General features: G+C 37.6%; 1 protein-coding gene across 1 annotated transcript in view; it reads left to right on the plus strand.

Annotated features, from left to right (window-relative positions):
• The window catches only part of LOC103512582 (carnitine O-palmitoyltransferase 1, liver isoform), a 58,690-nt gene that overhangs the window by 24,678 nt on the left and 15,850 nt on the right, over positions 1 to 18,162 (plus strand). Inside the window, 7 exon segments of the mRNA XM_026826013.1 lie at positions 657 to 949; positions 2,963 to 3,070; positions 3,246 to 3,271; positions 6,076 to 6,141; positions 9,281 to 9,343; positions 13,825 to 13,939; positions 17,095 to 17,229. Coding sequence (XP_026681814.1) covers positions 657 to 949; positions 2,963 to 3,070; positions 3,246 to 3,271; positions 6,076 to 6,141; positions 9,281 to 9,343; positions 13,825 to 13,939; positions 17,095 to 17,229 — 806 coding nt within the window.

Here is an 18,162-nt window from a genome sequence, read left to right on the forward strand (position 1 = left end):
GTGTTATCTAAAACTTTCTCGCTTTGAGTTCATAGGTCGTCGCGACAAATTTCGACATCAGAGCTCATTTGTGTGAGAAAGCGTGAAAAAAAAAAAATCCCACAATTACTCAATTAATTTTAAGTCACCCATCTAGGGTTGGGACATCGACATCGATGTTTTGAAAACATCGATACATCGGAACAAAAACATCGATGTCAACATCGTACTATGATAGTACGGATTCTCCCTAAATGGAGAGAGGGTGTAAAGAATCTCTACAGCGAGATAATAGAGGACAAGGTAGTCCCATAATTACTCAATTAACTTTAAGTCACCCATCCATTTATTGGCCTTGCTCGGCGTAGCTTAACATAGGTGACAAAAGATTGATAAAGGCTAAATATAAAGAAAAACACAAAATTATTATTAATTAGATTCATATTAGACACCAAATTAGAGAATGGCTTACCTTATTTTAAAGAACCCTAGTTAATTATAAAAACACAAAAAACAAATCAAATCTGAGGCCATCGAATAAAAAATGGGAATCTGTTGTCGAAAAACCAGACTATTCCAAACCTCCCTCGGAACGCCTCCGCTGCACACTTCAGCCTTTCACGTCCTGGACGTCAGTGCTGACATTGTAGAAAAGAAAGATATTGGGAGAATGGCCTAATGCTCAAGTTCCTTGACATTTGACGACGATGACGACAACCGCCGCCGCCGCCACTACATCCTATGTTATACTTGTTTTCCTTTCAGACAAATGGAACAAATCCTATCAGATACATCGGAACCGGTTCCAGGCGAGGAAAAGTTAGCTGCGTTGACAGGAGGGGAGAGGACAGCATGGGCTAATGCTCGCACTGAATTCTTCTTCAAAGGCATCAACAGGGTCGCGCTGGACGCTGTTGAAAAATCTGCATTCGTTGTCGCCTTGGATGATGTACCCTATGAGTTTGATGAGGTGAGAATATTTCAATCAATCCCAGGTTGAATGAATTGTAATGCAAATGAGACAATTAGTTGTGATATCTATTCACATGAATAAAAATTATAACAAGGCTCCTTTCTTTTCTACAAACTAATTTAATTTAGAAGTAATAATTATGCAATTGAGGTTTAAGGAGCGCGGTAGCGCTCCGCCCCGCCAAGTCAAGAAAGTTTGACCGCGCTACTAGAGATATTATACGCGACAGGGAAAGTAGCCGTTTTGAGGTAGTTGTAGAGGGACAACTACAAATGACGCAAGAAAACGGATTGCGTGTGTGTGTTGGGGCATGAAAGTAGACCAAGTCGAAAAAAAAATCATCAAAATCGGTTAAGTTTAGCCGGAGATATTTGACTTTGAAAAACGTCAAATTTTTCATCATTTTTCCTGCTGCTGCTTCCGCTCTTCTTCTTTGACGTTGACCGCTCTACAGCCTAAACCACTGGACCAATTTTGATGTTTGATGGCTCATTTTTTTTCTCTTGTGTGTAGGTGTGCCTTTTCATTTTTTCAAGGCCCCCAAAGGGCCCCTTCGGCCTTAAATTTGATAAAAGACTGATTTTCTTCTCATAATGTTGGTTTTTAATTGATAAGGTGATAGTTTTAAAAGTTGGTTAGGCCTTGACCAGTGCTACGTGTGTAGGGATTGCAATCCCGCAGGCTTTTGAATCCCGCGGGATGTGACCAATTCCGCGTGGGATTTACAAGTATTACCCGCGGAATACCGAGGGCGTCCTTCACACCTCTGGTTTGTTCAACTGATGGGGCCCTTCATTTGGAATTCCATAGTTTTTTGAAGAGAAATTGCATTAGTTTTGAGCGAAAAGTGGAAAAAAATGTATGGGCATGTGTTGAGCTGGTTGAGAGTGAGGACTGAGTTCTCAATTCTGAAAGCTGTCTCATTAAGATTAAGAGGAACAAGGCAGATTGTTAAGCCTTATGCTTTTGATGATGGAGCCTTATGCTCTGGCTTGATGTGTATTCATGATTGAAGTATTGTTTTATATTTATATATTTGGTTATGAAAAAAAAAAAATAATAATAATAATAATAATAAAATACACCTAAGTAAAAAAAAAAAAAATTGAGGACAGTGACAAAGGGCATATTTGGCCTTTTCTCTTTTTCTTCTAAAATGCCGGGTTTTACCTGATGAGGTGATACATAATATCCAAAGTTGGTTAGGACCAGCTACATGAAAGTTAACCAATTATGTTCAATCAATCAATCAATATTTATTTGTACAAATATACAATTGTATGTGGTACAATGTTAAGGCTACGTAGGTACTAATCTAAACTAAAATTAAATCTATAATAATAGGTACCTAATATAATAATCTATAATAATACAATCTGTAATAAGCCCACCGTGTCTGCCATAATAAATATATGCTATATGATGTGCAGGTAAGTAGATGTACAAGTTTGAGCTCGATCCGATAACCAGGACCGGAGTTATGGCCTATTCAAATTTTCATATTTCCATGTTCTTCTGCCAATAGGGGTGAAGTGTGAGGTAGGAGGTGAAGTGAGAGGGAGGAGATGAAGTGAGAGGTAGGAGGCGAATGTTACCTACTATGATAGTACGGATTCTCCCTAAATGGAGAGAGGGTGTAAAGAATCTCTACAGCGAGATAATAGAGGACAAGGTAGGAGCCCGAGTGTCATCAATCCTTCCACCACCAAGACAACTCATATACAGAGCGTTCAAAAAGTCCCCATGTCCTGCCTTGCAATGACATTGAAGGGAAATATTGGGATGCGAGGGTTCAAATAGCCTAATAGTCAGTGATCCCGACATTTGTTCAAACATACATTATTGTTCAAACTCCTTCAATTAAATAAAGTGTAATTTTATAATGTTCGTTCTTATAAAGTAGGCATAAACAATAAATTGAACTCAAATTGAATTTATGTTAATCTAAGATTTATATGAGTTTTATGGCATGCAGGGCTCATGAATTCGTTTTCCTCTATTTGCTTCCAGGCGGAACCCAGGAAACTGGACACATACGGTCGAATACTTTTACATGGCAAAGGTTATGATCGGTGGTTTGATAAGTCCTTCACACTATGCATAGGAACCAATGGAAGAGTGAGTAAAAAATAGCCAAGTCAGGAAATCGACTCAGAGAATGTTGTTGGTAATTATGAAAGCTACCTACCCTGTGCAGTCGTCAGTGTTTGTCTGAAACACCGTGTATTAATATAAGAGCATCATGTTTTGTGTAATTAAAATCAATAAAAACAAATACTGTTGTTTGTTTCAGATTGGATTCAATGCGGAACATTCATGGTAAGAAAGTGCTTAGATTCCTAAGCAATTATTATATTATTATTATTATTATTATGTTACCTACTATGATAGTACGGATTCTCCCTAAATGGAGAGAGGGTGTAAAGAATCTCTACAGCGAGATAATAGAGGACAAGGTAGGAGCCCGAGTGTCATCAATCCTTCCACCACCAAGACAACTCATATACAGAGCGTTCAAAAAGTCCCCTAAACATTTTTTCAATGGCTAAAGATGAGAAGCTGAAATTTAGGGTAGTGTTTTATCTTTTGATATGAAATTTTTTGAAGTAGTTGCCAAATTTTAGCCAAAGCCTGGGTCGGACCCAGGGGGTCAACTTCAAAATCTTAAATGGGAACCCCCTGATTGTTGTACACCAAAATAAAGGCCTTAAAAAACTTAGTACCTTGATACAAGTTTGAGCTCGATACAAGAACAAGGGCCGGAGTTATGGAATTTTCAATTTTTCACATTTCCATGTTCTTCTGCCAATAGGGGAAGCACCCAAAATGGGACATTCATTTTGATAAGTGATTTGTGCTTCAACTAATGATTCACATAGAAATCCAGACCCAAAAGTAAATATTTGAAATGTCCATTTTCACCCCCAGAGACCATCAGGACCGAAAGTTTGAATTTCATTTTTGGGTCTGAATTTCAAGATGAAGCACCCAAAATGGAACATTCATTTTAAGTGATTTGTGCTTCAACTAAGATTTCCATGTAGTTTCTTTGATATGGGAAGCTTTAAATAGGTCACTTTCATGATTCAGCTCGAAATTTGGACCCAAAAGTGAGATTTAAAATTTTGGAGCCAAAGCTATTTTGATAGTCAGGGCCGAAATTTAAAATTTCAATTTCTGATCCGAATTTCGACCTGAATCATATAATTGACCTTTTTAAAGCTCAAATCATCTTTCAATATGCTTTCATTGTTTTTGGTGCTCCCACCATCAGAAAAACAACATTAGAAAAAGACATAGCTCCGGCCCTGGTTATGGGATTCACCTCAAACTTTTATCAAAGTACTCTATTTTTTGAGCTTTTTCCTATGGTGTGTTGAAAGTCCAAGTTCCATTAAAAAAAAGGGTCTCTAGCCCTTACGTGGGGTCCGTCCCTGAATTGTCCTTCAAGTAAATTTTCATTAAACATATCAATATCGTACCTGGGTCTCTAGCCCTTACGTGGGGTCCGTCCCTGAATTGTCCTTCAAGTAAATTTTCATTAAACATATCAATATCGTACCAGGGTCTCTAGCCCTTACGTGGGGTCCGTCCCTGAATTGTCCTTCAAGTAAATTTTCATTAAACATATCAATATCGTACCTAAGGGCCCTAAGGCCAATCGAAAGATTGGCCTCGAAACTTTTGCCGCACCCTGTATATGCAGCAATCGGTACGCAAGCAAACACATTCGAAGAAGTAGAAAAGACCCTAACTAAATCCCTCGAGATGTCAATATACTACGAGTGTATTGGGGGCACGGTTGGTCCAGTGGTAACGCGCTTGCTTGCCATGCAGAAGGTCCCGGGTTCGAATTCCACCATCGACAAAAATTTGTACTTACACCTATTAAAATGCCGCTCGCTATTTGCCATGCTTTAGGATGGAGGAAGAAATAGTATCCTTTGAAAGAGAATGTTAGGAGCTCTTCTGTTAGGTTTGCCTCCATGATACAAAAGACGTCTATATTGTTGATGTTGATTATCTGTTCCAGTTCTGTTCTTTTGGATGCCGTTAGTCTGCCAGCATTCCATTGTAGGACATTCAGACTTGATGTTGTATTTGATGAAGACGTCTTATCCAAGGCAGTCCCCGCCCGGAGATCCGATGTGTAAAGAGAACCACCTGAAACCAAATCCCAGTAAAACCCAGAAGGTGTGCTCTTTCCACTTTAAGAACCAACAAGCTTATGTAGCAGTTGTTTCATTGCTACGATATAAAAACGGCGGTGGAACACTCATCTTTTAAAGCAAAAAAAAAAGTGTAAAGAGAACCACCTGAAACCAAATCCCAGTAAAACCCAGAAGGTGTGCTCTTTCCACTTTAAGAACCAACAAGCTGATAGACAGCTGAAAGTAAGATGGGAGGGCAAACAACTCGAGAATTGTAAAAACACAAAATACCTGGATGTCAACCTGGACCAAACCCTTTCATACAAAGCCCATTGCAAAGACACTGAAATTAACAGGAACAGCCTGGGGGAGCCAAACCTGAGACACATCCGCCAGTGCCTTATGTCCATCCACGCCGCAACAGTGAGAATAGTGTCTAGATGTGTCGAAAAGATCGAGAGAACAAACAAACAAAAGACGAACGTCAGCCACTGCATGGACATATACCTCATCTCTCTCTCAGCTAAAATCTAGAAGAAGTTTCTTAAGAACGTAACTACTGAACAAACCGTCCAAAGAATTATGGAGGCAGACATGCAGCTTTGCTATCCCAGGGAAGGAAGCGATATCACCAGGATGCCACTTGCGCTACTCAACCTGGAAAACCCTTAGTAGACTGAGGGTGGGAGTATCTCGATGCAAGAAAACTTTGGCTGAGTGGGGATACACAGAAACATGAGTATGAGTATTATTATTATTATTATTATTATGAGTAGTAGTACTCTAGCCGTGAATGGGGTCAACGAACAACGCCGGGTGTGATAAGCCCAGGTACTGATCCATCATCCCGCGCGCAAAGTGTTCTCCAGTAGTATTAGTATTATTAAGTACAAAATCAAAGTTGACAAATCTTCCTATAAAGTACATTGTCAATAAGCATACTATTCCATGGTGTAATAATGATAATTTCAGGGCGGATGCTGCAGTCATGTCACACTTGTGGGAATATGTGTGCAGTGAAGAATCAATCGCTAATCGGTAAACAATGCATTCATATCACTCATTGACAATCAAATGTTTCTTATCTGAAATGTTTCCCTAATCCCTATCCGTGGCACAAGCATTACTTTTACGGATGGGTATACCATTCATATGTAATTTTCCTTGGTAATTTTTATGTATAAACAACTAGGTTAGTTACAGTGATGGATAATGAACATTTGGTTGTCTTGCTGTGATTGTATTTAGCTAAGGTGGAATGCTGAGATGCAGGTGCAGGTGAATCTCGTTACCTAACTTGATTTATTATTAATGTTCATAATTCAGCTATTAATACATTTGATAGGATGTATCACAAGCAGGAGGTTCTCATTTAAGATTTTCAAGCTGGGGTGTTTTGATATTCTAGGTCTAAGCAGTTCTCGAGAACCACACTTGGTCAAAACTTTATGAACACCCTGTATAGGTACCAAACATAATTTATTATATTAACATATTCCAGAGTTATCAGATATTGTTAGTATGTTATTCAGATATCAGAATTAGAACCGTACTTCAATATGAATGAATCTATCTTGTAAAGAGAGTATGTGAATTGAGATAATGGCGCTTATAACGAGGCGCTAAAGCCTAAAGGGATTTTCTTATTCTCACCAATACCTGATGCTTTGGAATATCAAAACCTGACGATTTAATACTCACTTGTAAATAATTGAATTCACTTTGGTGTTTGTGGCATTCATCTTTTGATGGTTACGAGTTATGAATCTTGATATGTTTCATTTGATGGTTACGAGTTATGAATCTTGATATGTTTCGTTCTTTTCTTCCTCTTCCTTGTTATTAAGTAAAAAGAAATCTAAATCATGAATCATATTTATTATCGCTCGTCTCTTCGACTTGTAATGCCGCCACTGATCGCTACTCGATTAAAGTAGCTACTCAATTGTCCTCACGAGGCTGAGTGCACCCCGAACTCCAAGTACAGAGCCGAAAAAAACCTGGGCCCCGCCGGGATTGCCGGGAATCGAACCCGGACCTCCTGCGTCCTGCGTGCAAGCCTAGTGTGATACCCACTCGGCCACGGAGGTTGCTTCCTTGTTATTAACTACTCTCAGTCAAGGAAATTATAAATTATGCAAGACAAAGGAGCACGGTTAGTCCAGTGGTAGGGCGCTTACTTGCTGTACGAAGGTCCCTGTATGGCACCATTGAAAATAATAGTAAATGAAAAAAAAAAAAAAAAAAAAAAATTAAGACCTTATAATAAGACACAAAAGGCGGGGTGATAAGGGAAAAAATAATACCTCTGTGAAACTTTGGGAATAACTACATTTTAGCATGTACTTGAAGGGAAAAAAAGTCTCTAGCAATTCCGGGGGCGGAACAGTGTTTTTTTCCGCCGAAACGACTTTTTTTTTAATTTTCGTAAATAACTCGAAAACCGTTGACCGTACGAAAATAGTGTCCACAGATAAAATGTAGACAAAAAAAATGATAAAAAAATTTCCTACATGTTATATATTTACAGTTTTTTCGTCAGACGTACTGGAGAGCCGCTACGAGCCACGCCATTTTGCCGCTAATTTGAATATAATGGAATAAAATAGATTCGCGTAAAACGAAGTAGAAAAATTCCACTATTTACGGTATTTGGCTCACCAGACTGGGTACTGGGTTGTGATATTATTAGACATAAGTTACTAATTTGGAAAGCTGAGAATATGGGCTTTCCAATGATGTAGGTTTGAAGTGCATTTTTTGCTTTTGAAACCCACTTTTAGTAGTTCTTTTGTGGAAATGGGGTACGTAAATTCAGCAAAAAACTCTGACTAGGTTCGGTTTTTGGCTAATCATGTATGTATGTTGCAAATGTCGGGATCTTTGACCATTAGGCCATTATTCCTCTCGCATCCCAATATTTCCCTACAATGTCATTGCTGGCTTCCAAGGCAGGACAGAAGTTTAAGTGTGAGGAGTTCATAGGGGCATTCAAGGAACATAAAGGACAGAGAGGAGAGTCTTTGATATTGATTTTGTGGAGGTCCTATGTCCGGAACCCGGATCTTCTAGAACTCGTCTACTAGTATTATCTGCGATGTCCGAAGATACTATGAGTAGATCTGGATTGGTACAGGATCCTGAATGGTACAAGAAAATAGTAATCGGTTTCCTTGATGAAGAAATGCTACATTACTACAACATACAGTACAATGTTACGAGTAGGATTTTTTTATTATTATTATTTTGAGTTTTATTTACATTCAGTCAGTGAACTATAAGTAAATTATACAATTACAACAATCCCATAATAATAAACAACTTGGGTAACCAATATTGAAATAGTAATAGTAAACAATCTTATGCTATCCTATTCCTATTACTATCAAAGATATAACTAACCTAAGCAAGAAGTTTTTCATGGTCGAACTTTGAGTATGTGTACTATGATCAACTCAAGTTCAAGATATGCTGACATAAGCAAGAAGTTTTTCATGGTCGAACTTTGAGTATGTGTACTATGATCAACTCAAGTTCAAGATATGCTGACGTTTCAGCCTTCTAACTTCTAACTGTTTTACTATTATCAAGTAAATTGACATGACCTTGAAGCCTGTCTTGATACTTGGAGCTAAACTTTTTGATTTCATCTTCAACTAGCACAGCGGTTCTCAACCTTTTTTCGCCCCCGTACCCCTTGAGTACCCGGCTTTAATCTCGCGTACCCCCGCCACCATCATTAATGAGTACCGGGTACCCATCCTAGGTTGGTGTCTGTGTGTACCATTACAACTGAGTTTTAAACATGCTCAGTACCATTTGAAAAAAAAAAATCAGTCTTCTGAATTAAAAATGCAGTACTTTTTTGAACTGTACGGCGCTGATAACCCGTCAAATTTCATTTTTTCTGGCGTACCCCCAGGGGTGTACTCGTATCCCCCGTTGAGAATCGCTGAACTAGTGGAATGTTCAAATAGTCATGTACTTCCGCCTTTCGGGTATACCACGGTGATTCACATACAATAAGCCGAAGTTGGAAAATTGATTTTTTGTTTTTCTAACCCTTGGAATCTTAGCACTTCTAAACATAAATTATGTACCTACATAGATATACATAGTAGTTAGTAACCGGTAACTCATGGTGAACTCTTTTGGTGATTGGTATTGTTTTATTCAGGGCGGATGCACCAATTATGGGACATCTGTGGGAATATTGCATCGCTTCCGAGGTTGATACTGGGTATGTCTTCATACGTAATATAATATTATGCCTAACCTAGTCATTGGTTGTTTTGTTTTGTTTTGTTTTTTTTTTTTTTTTTTTTACTGCATGTCGTATTATACTAGGAGATTTTTTGAAAAGGACCCATCTGAATATCTCGAGTACTGATTGAAATTGGGTAAAACTTTTTCTAATAGTCATCAAATTTATTACATTAACAGGGGCGGCCCCAGGAAGGTCAACTTTAAAATCTTAAATGAAAATTCCAAATTTTGCAACACACTACATGAAAGACCTTGAAAATTAAAGAACTTTGTTAAACAAAGTACTTTAATAAGTTTGACATTAATCTTTGTCCTTTGAATAGGTCATGTTCATGATTCATTACGATATTCGGACCCAAAATTGAGGATTCAAATTTCGGCTCTGATAATCAAAATAGCCTCGGATCCACAATTTGAAATTTTTTTTTTTTAAAGAGGTTTGACAGAGGGAACTGTAACTGCTATGGTCCCATCGCCCCGAAATCGAAGAGAGAAGGAAGACAGGATAGGAGAAAGCCAGCCGTTCCGAGAACGAACATTATCCCATCAGGATTGATTCATTACGATATTCGGACCCAAAATTGAGGATTCAAATTTCGGCTCTGATAATCAAAATAGCCTCGGATCCACAATTTGAAATATCACTTTTTTCATTTATATTATAGGTTTATTTTTTACTTAAAATAAGTCATAAAATTGAATCATGAAAGTGACCTTTTCCAAGCACAAATCACTTTTCAGAATGCTTTCCAAGCACAGTTTTAATTTTATTATTATTTATTTATTTATTTTTTAAATTTCATTCCAGATTTCAATTGATTTCTGTTCATATGCATGCATGAACTTATTACGTAATGGCCACTTATTTGTTTGGATTTTGGATTAGGTTCAAACGGCCTACTGTCCGTAGAGTTAAAGCGCTTTAAAGGGGGGGGGGGGGGGCTTTTCGCATGACATTATTGTTAGATTGCTCATTAGGCACCACCCGGGGGGCACTTATGGATTAAGGATACCATGGAAGCGAGTAAAGTTTACCCCCCAAAATCAGACTGCGTTGGCTAATCAGACTGCGTTCTAATATTTTCTCTTAGACATAAGTTCCAATATGGAAAGCTGAGAGTATGAGCTTTCTAATAGTGTAGGTTTGAAGTAAAAATTATGCTTTTAAAACGTGTTACTTAGCTCTTTTGTAAAGGTTAGGTACCTACATTTGGTTTTTGGCTCAACAAATTAGGTTTCTATGCTTTTTCTTGGACATTACTTACTATTCTGGAAAGCTGAGAACATAAGCTTTCCAATGGTATAGGTTTGAAGTGTATTTTCCGTTGTTTACAAACCGTTTTAGTACTTCGTTTTTTGATGATTTCTGTACACTTGGAATTTCACACTCTGACTAGGTTTGATTTTTGGCTAACCAAACTGGTTTATGATCTTTTTTATTGAACATAAGTTATTAATATGGAAAGCTAAGAGAATGAGCTTTCCAACCATGAAGGTTTAAAATCAACTTTTCAATTCTAAAATACTTTTCAAAATGGTTTTTCGCGGCTTTGAAATCAATGCCTGGAAAAGAAGTACTAAAACGGTTTGTAAACGACGGAAAATACATTTCAAACTTATACTATTAGAAAGCTCATACTCTCAGCTTTCCATATTGGTAACTTATGTCCAAGAGAAAATATTAGATCGCAGTCTGATTAGCCAAACACCGAACCTAGTCAGAGTTTTTTTGCTGAATTTACGTACTCCATTTCCACAAAAGAACTACTAAAAGTGGGTTTCAAAAGCAAAAAATGCACTTCAAACTTACACTATTAGAAAGCTCATATTCTCAGCTTTCCAAATAGGTAACTTAAGTCTAATAAAAAATATCACAACCCAGTCTGGTGAGCCAAATACCGTAAATACGAGTAGTGGAATTTTTCTACTTCGTTTTACGTGAATCTATTATATTCAAATTAGCGGCAAAACGGCGCGGCTCGTAGCAGCTCTCCAGTACGTCTGACGAAAAAACTGTAAATATATAAATTTTAGGAAATTTTATCATCTACATTTTATCTGTGGTAACTATTTTCGTACGTTTTTGAGTTATTTACGAAAATTAAAAAAAAAAGTCGTTTTTGGCGGAAAAAACACTGTTCTGCCCCCGGAATTGCTAGAAACTTTTTTTCCCTTCAAGTACCTACATGCTAAAATGTAGTTATTCCCAAAGTTTCACAGAGGTATTATTTTTTCCCTTTTCATATGTTGATTTTTACTGTACTATAAGGTCTTATCGTCCCGAAATCGAATAGAAAATTCGTGGAGTTTGCGGCCCCGGGGGTTATTTTTTATTATGCGTTTCAACAAATTTCCTTGCCTTGTGCCCAGTAAAAGCATCTTTTTGAAATTTAAACTTTTACTTACTGGCCACAAGGCAAGAAAGTTTATTGAAACGCATAATAAATTAACTCGGGGCCGCAAACTGTTTTAATCTCGGTTTAAATAATTTGATTGGCTAATAATTATTATTATTATCATTATGAACTATTAATATTAGTATTATTATTTTGATTTTTTTTTATTTTTAATCAACCAATCAGATTGCCTAATCCAACTTGAACCGAGTTGAAACTCACTTTGTAGACTCGGAGCTAAGACATCAAACGTTGGGATTTTATTAGAGGAAGTCGATTTTCTTGACGCAAATTCAACAACTCTTAGCTGGGAGAGGATGTAAGTGTAAAATCTTGTTAATTAGTCCTGAAGCGTACCCTGTGTAAATATTATATGACGTAGGAACAAGTACTCGAACATATTTGTTTTATTTTCAATTCCCCTTTTCATGGGGGCAATGGGAAATTATTGAACTTGTTGTAGCAGGGGAACTTGTAGACTCCAGCTGGTTTATTCATTGTACATATTATTTCATACAGGGTGTGTAGAAAGTCTTAACCAGGGGTGGGTTTCTCGAGAACCAAAACACCGAGCCACCTCTATTTCATAACTTTTTGAGGGATCAATTCCCCCCCCCCCCCGAACTTCGGGAAATATGCGAACATTGTACTAACTTTGAAATTTCAAATGAGTGAACCCATATTTTATAGCGTATTATTATTCTACGTAAAATTTCATTTACCATCGACCGGTGAATGACATTTGCACTCAAAAGCAATTATAAAGGTTCTTCAACCCAAAATTTTGCATCGAAAAAAATTGACATTTGCGCTTTTTTAAAGAAAGGGAAGCAAGTATTGTTAGGGTGAATCAAAATTAGGTACCTACATATAAATGCGGATTTTTACCCTGCTCTTTTTTCTTCCTCTCATTTTTATGTCATGATGCATGATGCCAAGAAGATTTGGTTGTTATGTCACGGGTACTTTTGACTTGGATGTATGTAATGTTAGGGATATTTCGCAAATTTTGCAAAGTCGCGAAAAATGGTGCCAATCCAAATTCAGAATATGTTACCACATGATTTCGGGAGGAAATACACTGTGAAATAATGTGTCACACGGTACAGTTAAATCACTTTGTTCGACACGGTACAGTTCGATTCGCGACCTTTTGTAAATTTGCGGAAAATGGCCCAATTCAAAAACTGCTGTTTCCAATCATTTAGGAAAGCAAAGCACCGCGAAATGATATGTCACACACATTTTAGTTAGTTGGAATGTTCGCGAAATTTGCAGAACCGCAAATTAAAAAAAAAAAAAAATCTGGTGTGAACATCACACGACTTTCCTTATCCTATTGAATGATGCTTATTTGGGAGTTGTTCTATTGTAACTTTTACAATATCTCTAACCGTTTAGTCAGTGTTGCTAAAAATCGCCAAAAAATGGTCAAAACCCGCCAAAAAGCGGTTAAAATACCGCCAATCGCAGCACTTATCTCAACCAAACGTTTTGAGTTGCATCATTGTCACATTTGTGAACTACATACCAAATTTCAAGTCTAGCTCTCACCGTTTGACAAACACACGGACCAATGGCTGAAACTTTGTATTTAGGGACCTCAAAACGTGTTTTGCCACTAAAAACTGACCATCGAAAATTTGACCCGATTACATTACTTTCCTTCCTATAGGATAAGGAAAGAAAAAAAATCTGGTGTGAACATCACACGACTTTCCTTATCCTATTGAATGATGCTTGTTTGAGTATTCTTTTACCCTAACTTTTACAATATCTCTAACCGTTTTGTCGCTATAGCTGAAAACCGCCAAAAAAACGGTCGAAATCAAAATACCTGCGCAGAAACCATCTCAACCAAACGTTTTGTGTTGCATCCTTGTCACATTTGTGAACTACATACATACCAAATTTCAAGTCTCTAGCTTATACCGTTCCCGAGATATTGTTAAATTACACCGAAAACCGCCAAAAAGCTGTAAAATGCAAAAAAATAAAGGAAAAAACAAAGTTTTGTACCTACCTGTATTTATTTGTTCTCTTTGTGTTTTTCGTATAGATATACTCCAGAAGGGAACACCATAGGTAAACCGGAATTTACTCCACCCAAACCTATTCGGCTCCTGTGGGAATTCACTCCACCTGCCTTGGCTGCTATCGATCGCTCTTACCAGGTACGTATGTACATATTTCTCTGTGTAATATCCGCTTTGGTGCTATTTCAGACTCCTCGGAATTCAACTTAATTATAATTATAAATGTATATTTTATTATTATTATTATGTTAAGGCGGTCTCTTCCTGATCCCTGATGTGCCGCGTCCATTTTAGTTTAGGACTATTGCACTGCTAAATGTATATTTACGGGACAAGCCCTTTTTACAAATCACAAACATTTACAAAAACAACAATAAGTGGATGAGGGTGTATGCAAAGTCCTCCGATTTGAGAAATAGTTTATGTTATGATGACTGAGTCATGTATTGGACTCTGAAACTTGGACCACAAAATCGGCCCCGCTCAGTTCTGGAACCCCAAGGATCGACGTGCCTTGATTCCAGACACATATGTACCAAATTCATCTAAATCGGATCAGGCAATGAGGAGTTATAGCGGAACAATCAAACAAACATTTGGACCAAATGCAAAACGAAAATTTTTCGAAAAAAATTAGAATTAAAAAAAAAAAAAAAAAAAAAAGGAAAGTTAAAACAAATTGAATGAATAGTCGATTGTAAGTGAAATTTTATGTAAGAACAAGCTGTGTACCCGTGCTTCGCCACCACACACACACACGCACTTGTAAATGTTCAATAATAATTGGTTTGTAAAAAAAAAAATCTTGGGGGACACTTTGAATTTTCAGGGGCGGATGGTTAATCATGTTAATACCTATCTGGACCGAAGAATGGACTGGAAAACCGGAAAGTGCCAGGGATTTTTTATTTCTTCTTCACTCGTAGTGATATCCATGGAGCTAGGAGCTAGTCCATAGTAATGAGTAATGACTGACACTACTCACACACCCATGTATGGGGATTTTTGTCCTTCTTTTTTCATACCCGCTGTTCCCCCAACCCACAACCTGTTAAATTTGAATTTGGAAAAAAAACTAACACTCGGAACTTCTGATTTAAACTTGGAATATTTACACACATGAAAGTTTATCGATATTTAGGACAGGTTATTGAACAGTTAACAAATAAAGGTCTCGTATTGATCTTATTATTGTCTATTGGTTACTAAGTACAAACTTTAGCTTGAAAAAAATCACTCAGTCTGTTTTCTACTTACTTAATGTCTTCTGCTACAATTTATTTCTGTTACACTTCCTACTAACTACTTTCTTCACCACTGCTTTTCACTGCTAAACTTCGCTACTTTCTATGTACTAATCAAACTTCTAATTTTGGATCTCACAAATGCTTGATGGGCGACTAATCTTACATTCCTTCTCTTCCCTGCTTCCCGCATCTCGAAAACTTTCTCCTCTCCCACTCTTCTCTCATCCTACCTTTCATCAGGGGCGGACCCCGTGTAGGGGCTACAGGCCTCAGGTCAATTTTTTTAAATAGGGCCCCCAACTTTTAACACACCATAAAAAAGACCTTGAAAAATACATTCTGAAGGGTGATTTGAACTGGATCAGAAATCCGTTTTATTATTATTATTTATTTATTTCGGTCCTGACTGTCAAAAATTCACGAGCCAAAGCTTTTTTGGCTCGTGAATTTGAAATCTCACTTTTGGGTCCAAATTTCGAGCAGAATCATGAAAGTGTCCTATTTAGAGCACAAATCACCTTTCAGAATGCTTTCATTGCTTCCCCTACCAGAGAATTAACATGGCGGACTTTGATTTCAAAAAAAGCCATAGCTCCGGCCCTGGCTATCGGAAATATCGGATAGATCTCCAAATTTTACTAAAGTACTGTATTTTTCACGGTGTGTTAAAAATAATAATAAAAATAAAAAAAACTTTAATCACCCATCCGTTTTCTGGACTCACTCGGCGTAGCGTAACATAAAATTAAACTAACTGGAAAATAGCCTAAAACCTTACCGTGAGTGTAAGCAATAAGTTGGAAAAGTTTCATCGCAATCGGATGAGCGGTTTAGGCGTGCAGAAAAGTCGAACAGACAGACCGTCCTTCCTTTATTAAATTACAATAGTAATAATAAAAGGTATAGTGGCCGGATAAAAGGTATAGTCGTCTGTCGGTCTGTCTGTCGCTGTCCCCATAGAAGGACTTATCCAAACCTCGTCGACCTATATATCAAATTAAAGGTCTTTTTACCAGGAACACGAAAGTGGTGGTGCATGTCTGTCTGTTACGCTAAATAGACCTTTGGTTGTCTTCTTTTCACGAGAAAACGGCTCGACCGATTTTGATGAAATTTTTTATGGTTGTTAAGAAGAGTACTCGGGGTCACATAGGCTACTTGAAATTGTCACATTCCATCCTGATTTAAAATGGCGGCGGTTCAATGTTATGCCTATTACGCTGCACTGATAGACCTATGAGGGAGCGCGTAGCGCGACCGTGTGTGTGTGTGTGTGTGTGTGTGTGTGTGTGTGTGTGTGTGTGTGTGTGTGTGTGTGTGTGTGTTTGTTCGTAAAGCAATCCCGGAGAGGCTTGTTTCCTTACCTGAAATTAACACAGGGATCTCAAAAACTCAACGCTTTCTCGAAAATAATAGTAATAATTAAATAACCCGTAGGAAACTAATTTTTTGCCAGATGATGGAAGACACTAATTTATTAATGAATTTCCTCGAAATTTCCAAGTTTTCCTCCATGTGCTTCTTCAGATACGACCACATGAATGTAGCTCCGCGAGCCTTTGCGGTATTGCAAACTTAGTTTCTTATAGATTAGAGCAGAAGTTCCCAATCTGTGGTACGCGTACCACTAGTGGTGCGCGGAAGCATTTCTGGTAAGTACGCGAAGAAATTTGAAAACCCATTTTCATGATTTGTCGTAAATGCGAAAAACAAATCAACCCTAATTAGGAGACTTGGGAGAGAAAAAAATCTACAATTAGTACACCAAAAACATGTGACATCGTACAACGATGAACACAAAAATTACGCCTGCAGCGCTATAATTTCTACATTTAATCCTCAAACCACACAAAATTGATGTTTGGTGGTACGCCAAAAGAAACATGAGGTGTCAGGTGGTGCGCAGTACTCAAAAGTTTGGGAACCCCTGGATTAGAGTATAGAATAGAATGGATTAGAGGATAGAATAGAATGAGACAATACTAATCTCTATCAGATAATTATTAGCTAATTTTACAAATAACCGCGTATTGTTTTTTGTTTCAGGTGGTATTAGGTCTTCTCAATGAGATAGACCTGAGAATTCTAGTACACAGCGCATTCGGCAAAGGACTCATGAAAACTTGCAAGATAAGTCCTGATGCTTTCATTCAAATGGCACTTCAATTAGCCTACTACAGGGTAAGATATTAGATATTTATCTAGAACTTCCTTATTACAATCATACATACATATTTCTTTTTCAACAATTCCGTTAACATAAAAAGAATATTTACTATTTAGGGAAGACAATAATATCTGAACGCCCATTGCTATAAGACAAATTCTAAACTCCAAGGTAAATGAATCGAAGCTGTTCAATAGAATGCAGCTATTACTAGTCGTTTGTACGGGAGGGTCATGTTAACGAAGACTGATCGAATCATGGGGAAGAGAATTTTGCAAGATTATACATATGTCGCTCTTCGATATTATGTGAGCCTCCCTTAAGTACGTACCTATAGGTAATACTTTATTTAGACTGCCAGCGTAGAACAAGTTGTCCCATCATGCTTTCAGCACGAAAACGTGCAAGTCTCACAGTTGACTTCAAGGTTGGTGTCTCAAAATTCACGAGCTTTATGTACCTAGAGGGTCTACCAGACTGGAAAACCGGGAAAAGTAGAAGAATTTCATGGAGACTGGAAAAGTCAGGGAATTTCACAAAACTATTGACAAAAATCAAAAAAGTCAAGGAATTTTTCCAAGCTTAAAAAAAAGACAAATAAAATGGTCCAATTAAAAATTATGGAACCTTGAAGGGGCAACTTATAATGTCTCGAAAAGTTTCGCCTGCGGATCTGTAGTTTTACGAGTATCATTGCCTTATATTGAGAGAAAAATGCTTTACACCTATCTACATTAATGACGTAAAAAACTAACTTATAGCAAGCTCCAGACACATACTTGGTGAAAAATTTCGCCTGCGGCACTCACGATTGGTTTTCTAACAAGCTGGGCCCGTCCCTCCGGGAATTTTTTAGCCCGTAGTTTACTCGATCGTGGTTAAAATTAGTACCTATGTACTATTATTACTCGCACTGCGTGTTCGGGAGGTTGCGTATAGGGTCGCGA

The sequence above is a fragment of the Diaphorina citri genome, unplaced genomic scaffold, assembly GCF_000475195.1.
Source record: "Diaphorina citri unplaced genomic scaffold, Diaci psyllid genome assembly version 1.1 scaffold856, whole genome shotgun sequence".
NCBI lineage: Eukaryota > Metazoa > Arthropoda > Insecta > Hemiptera > Psyllidae > Diaphorina > Diaphorina citri.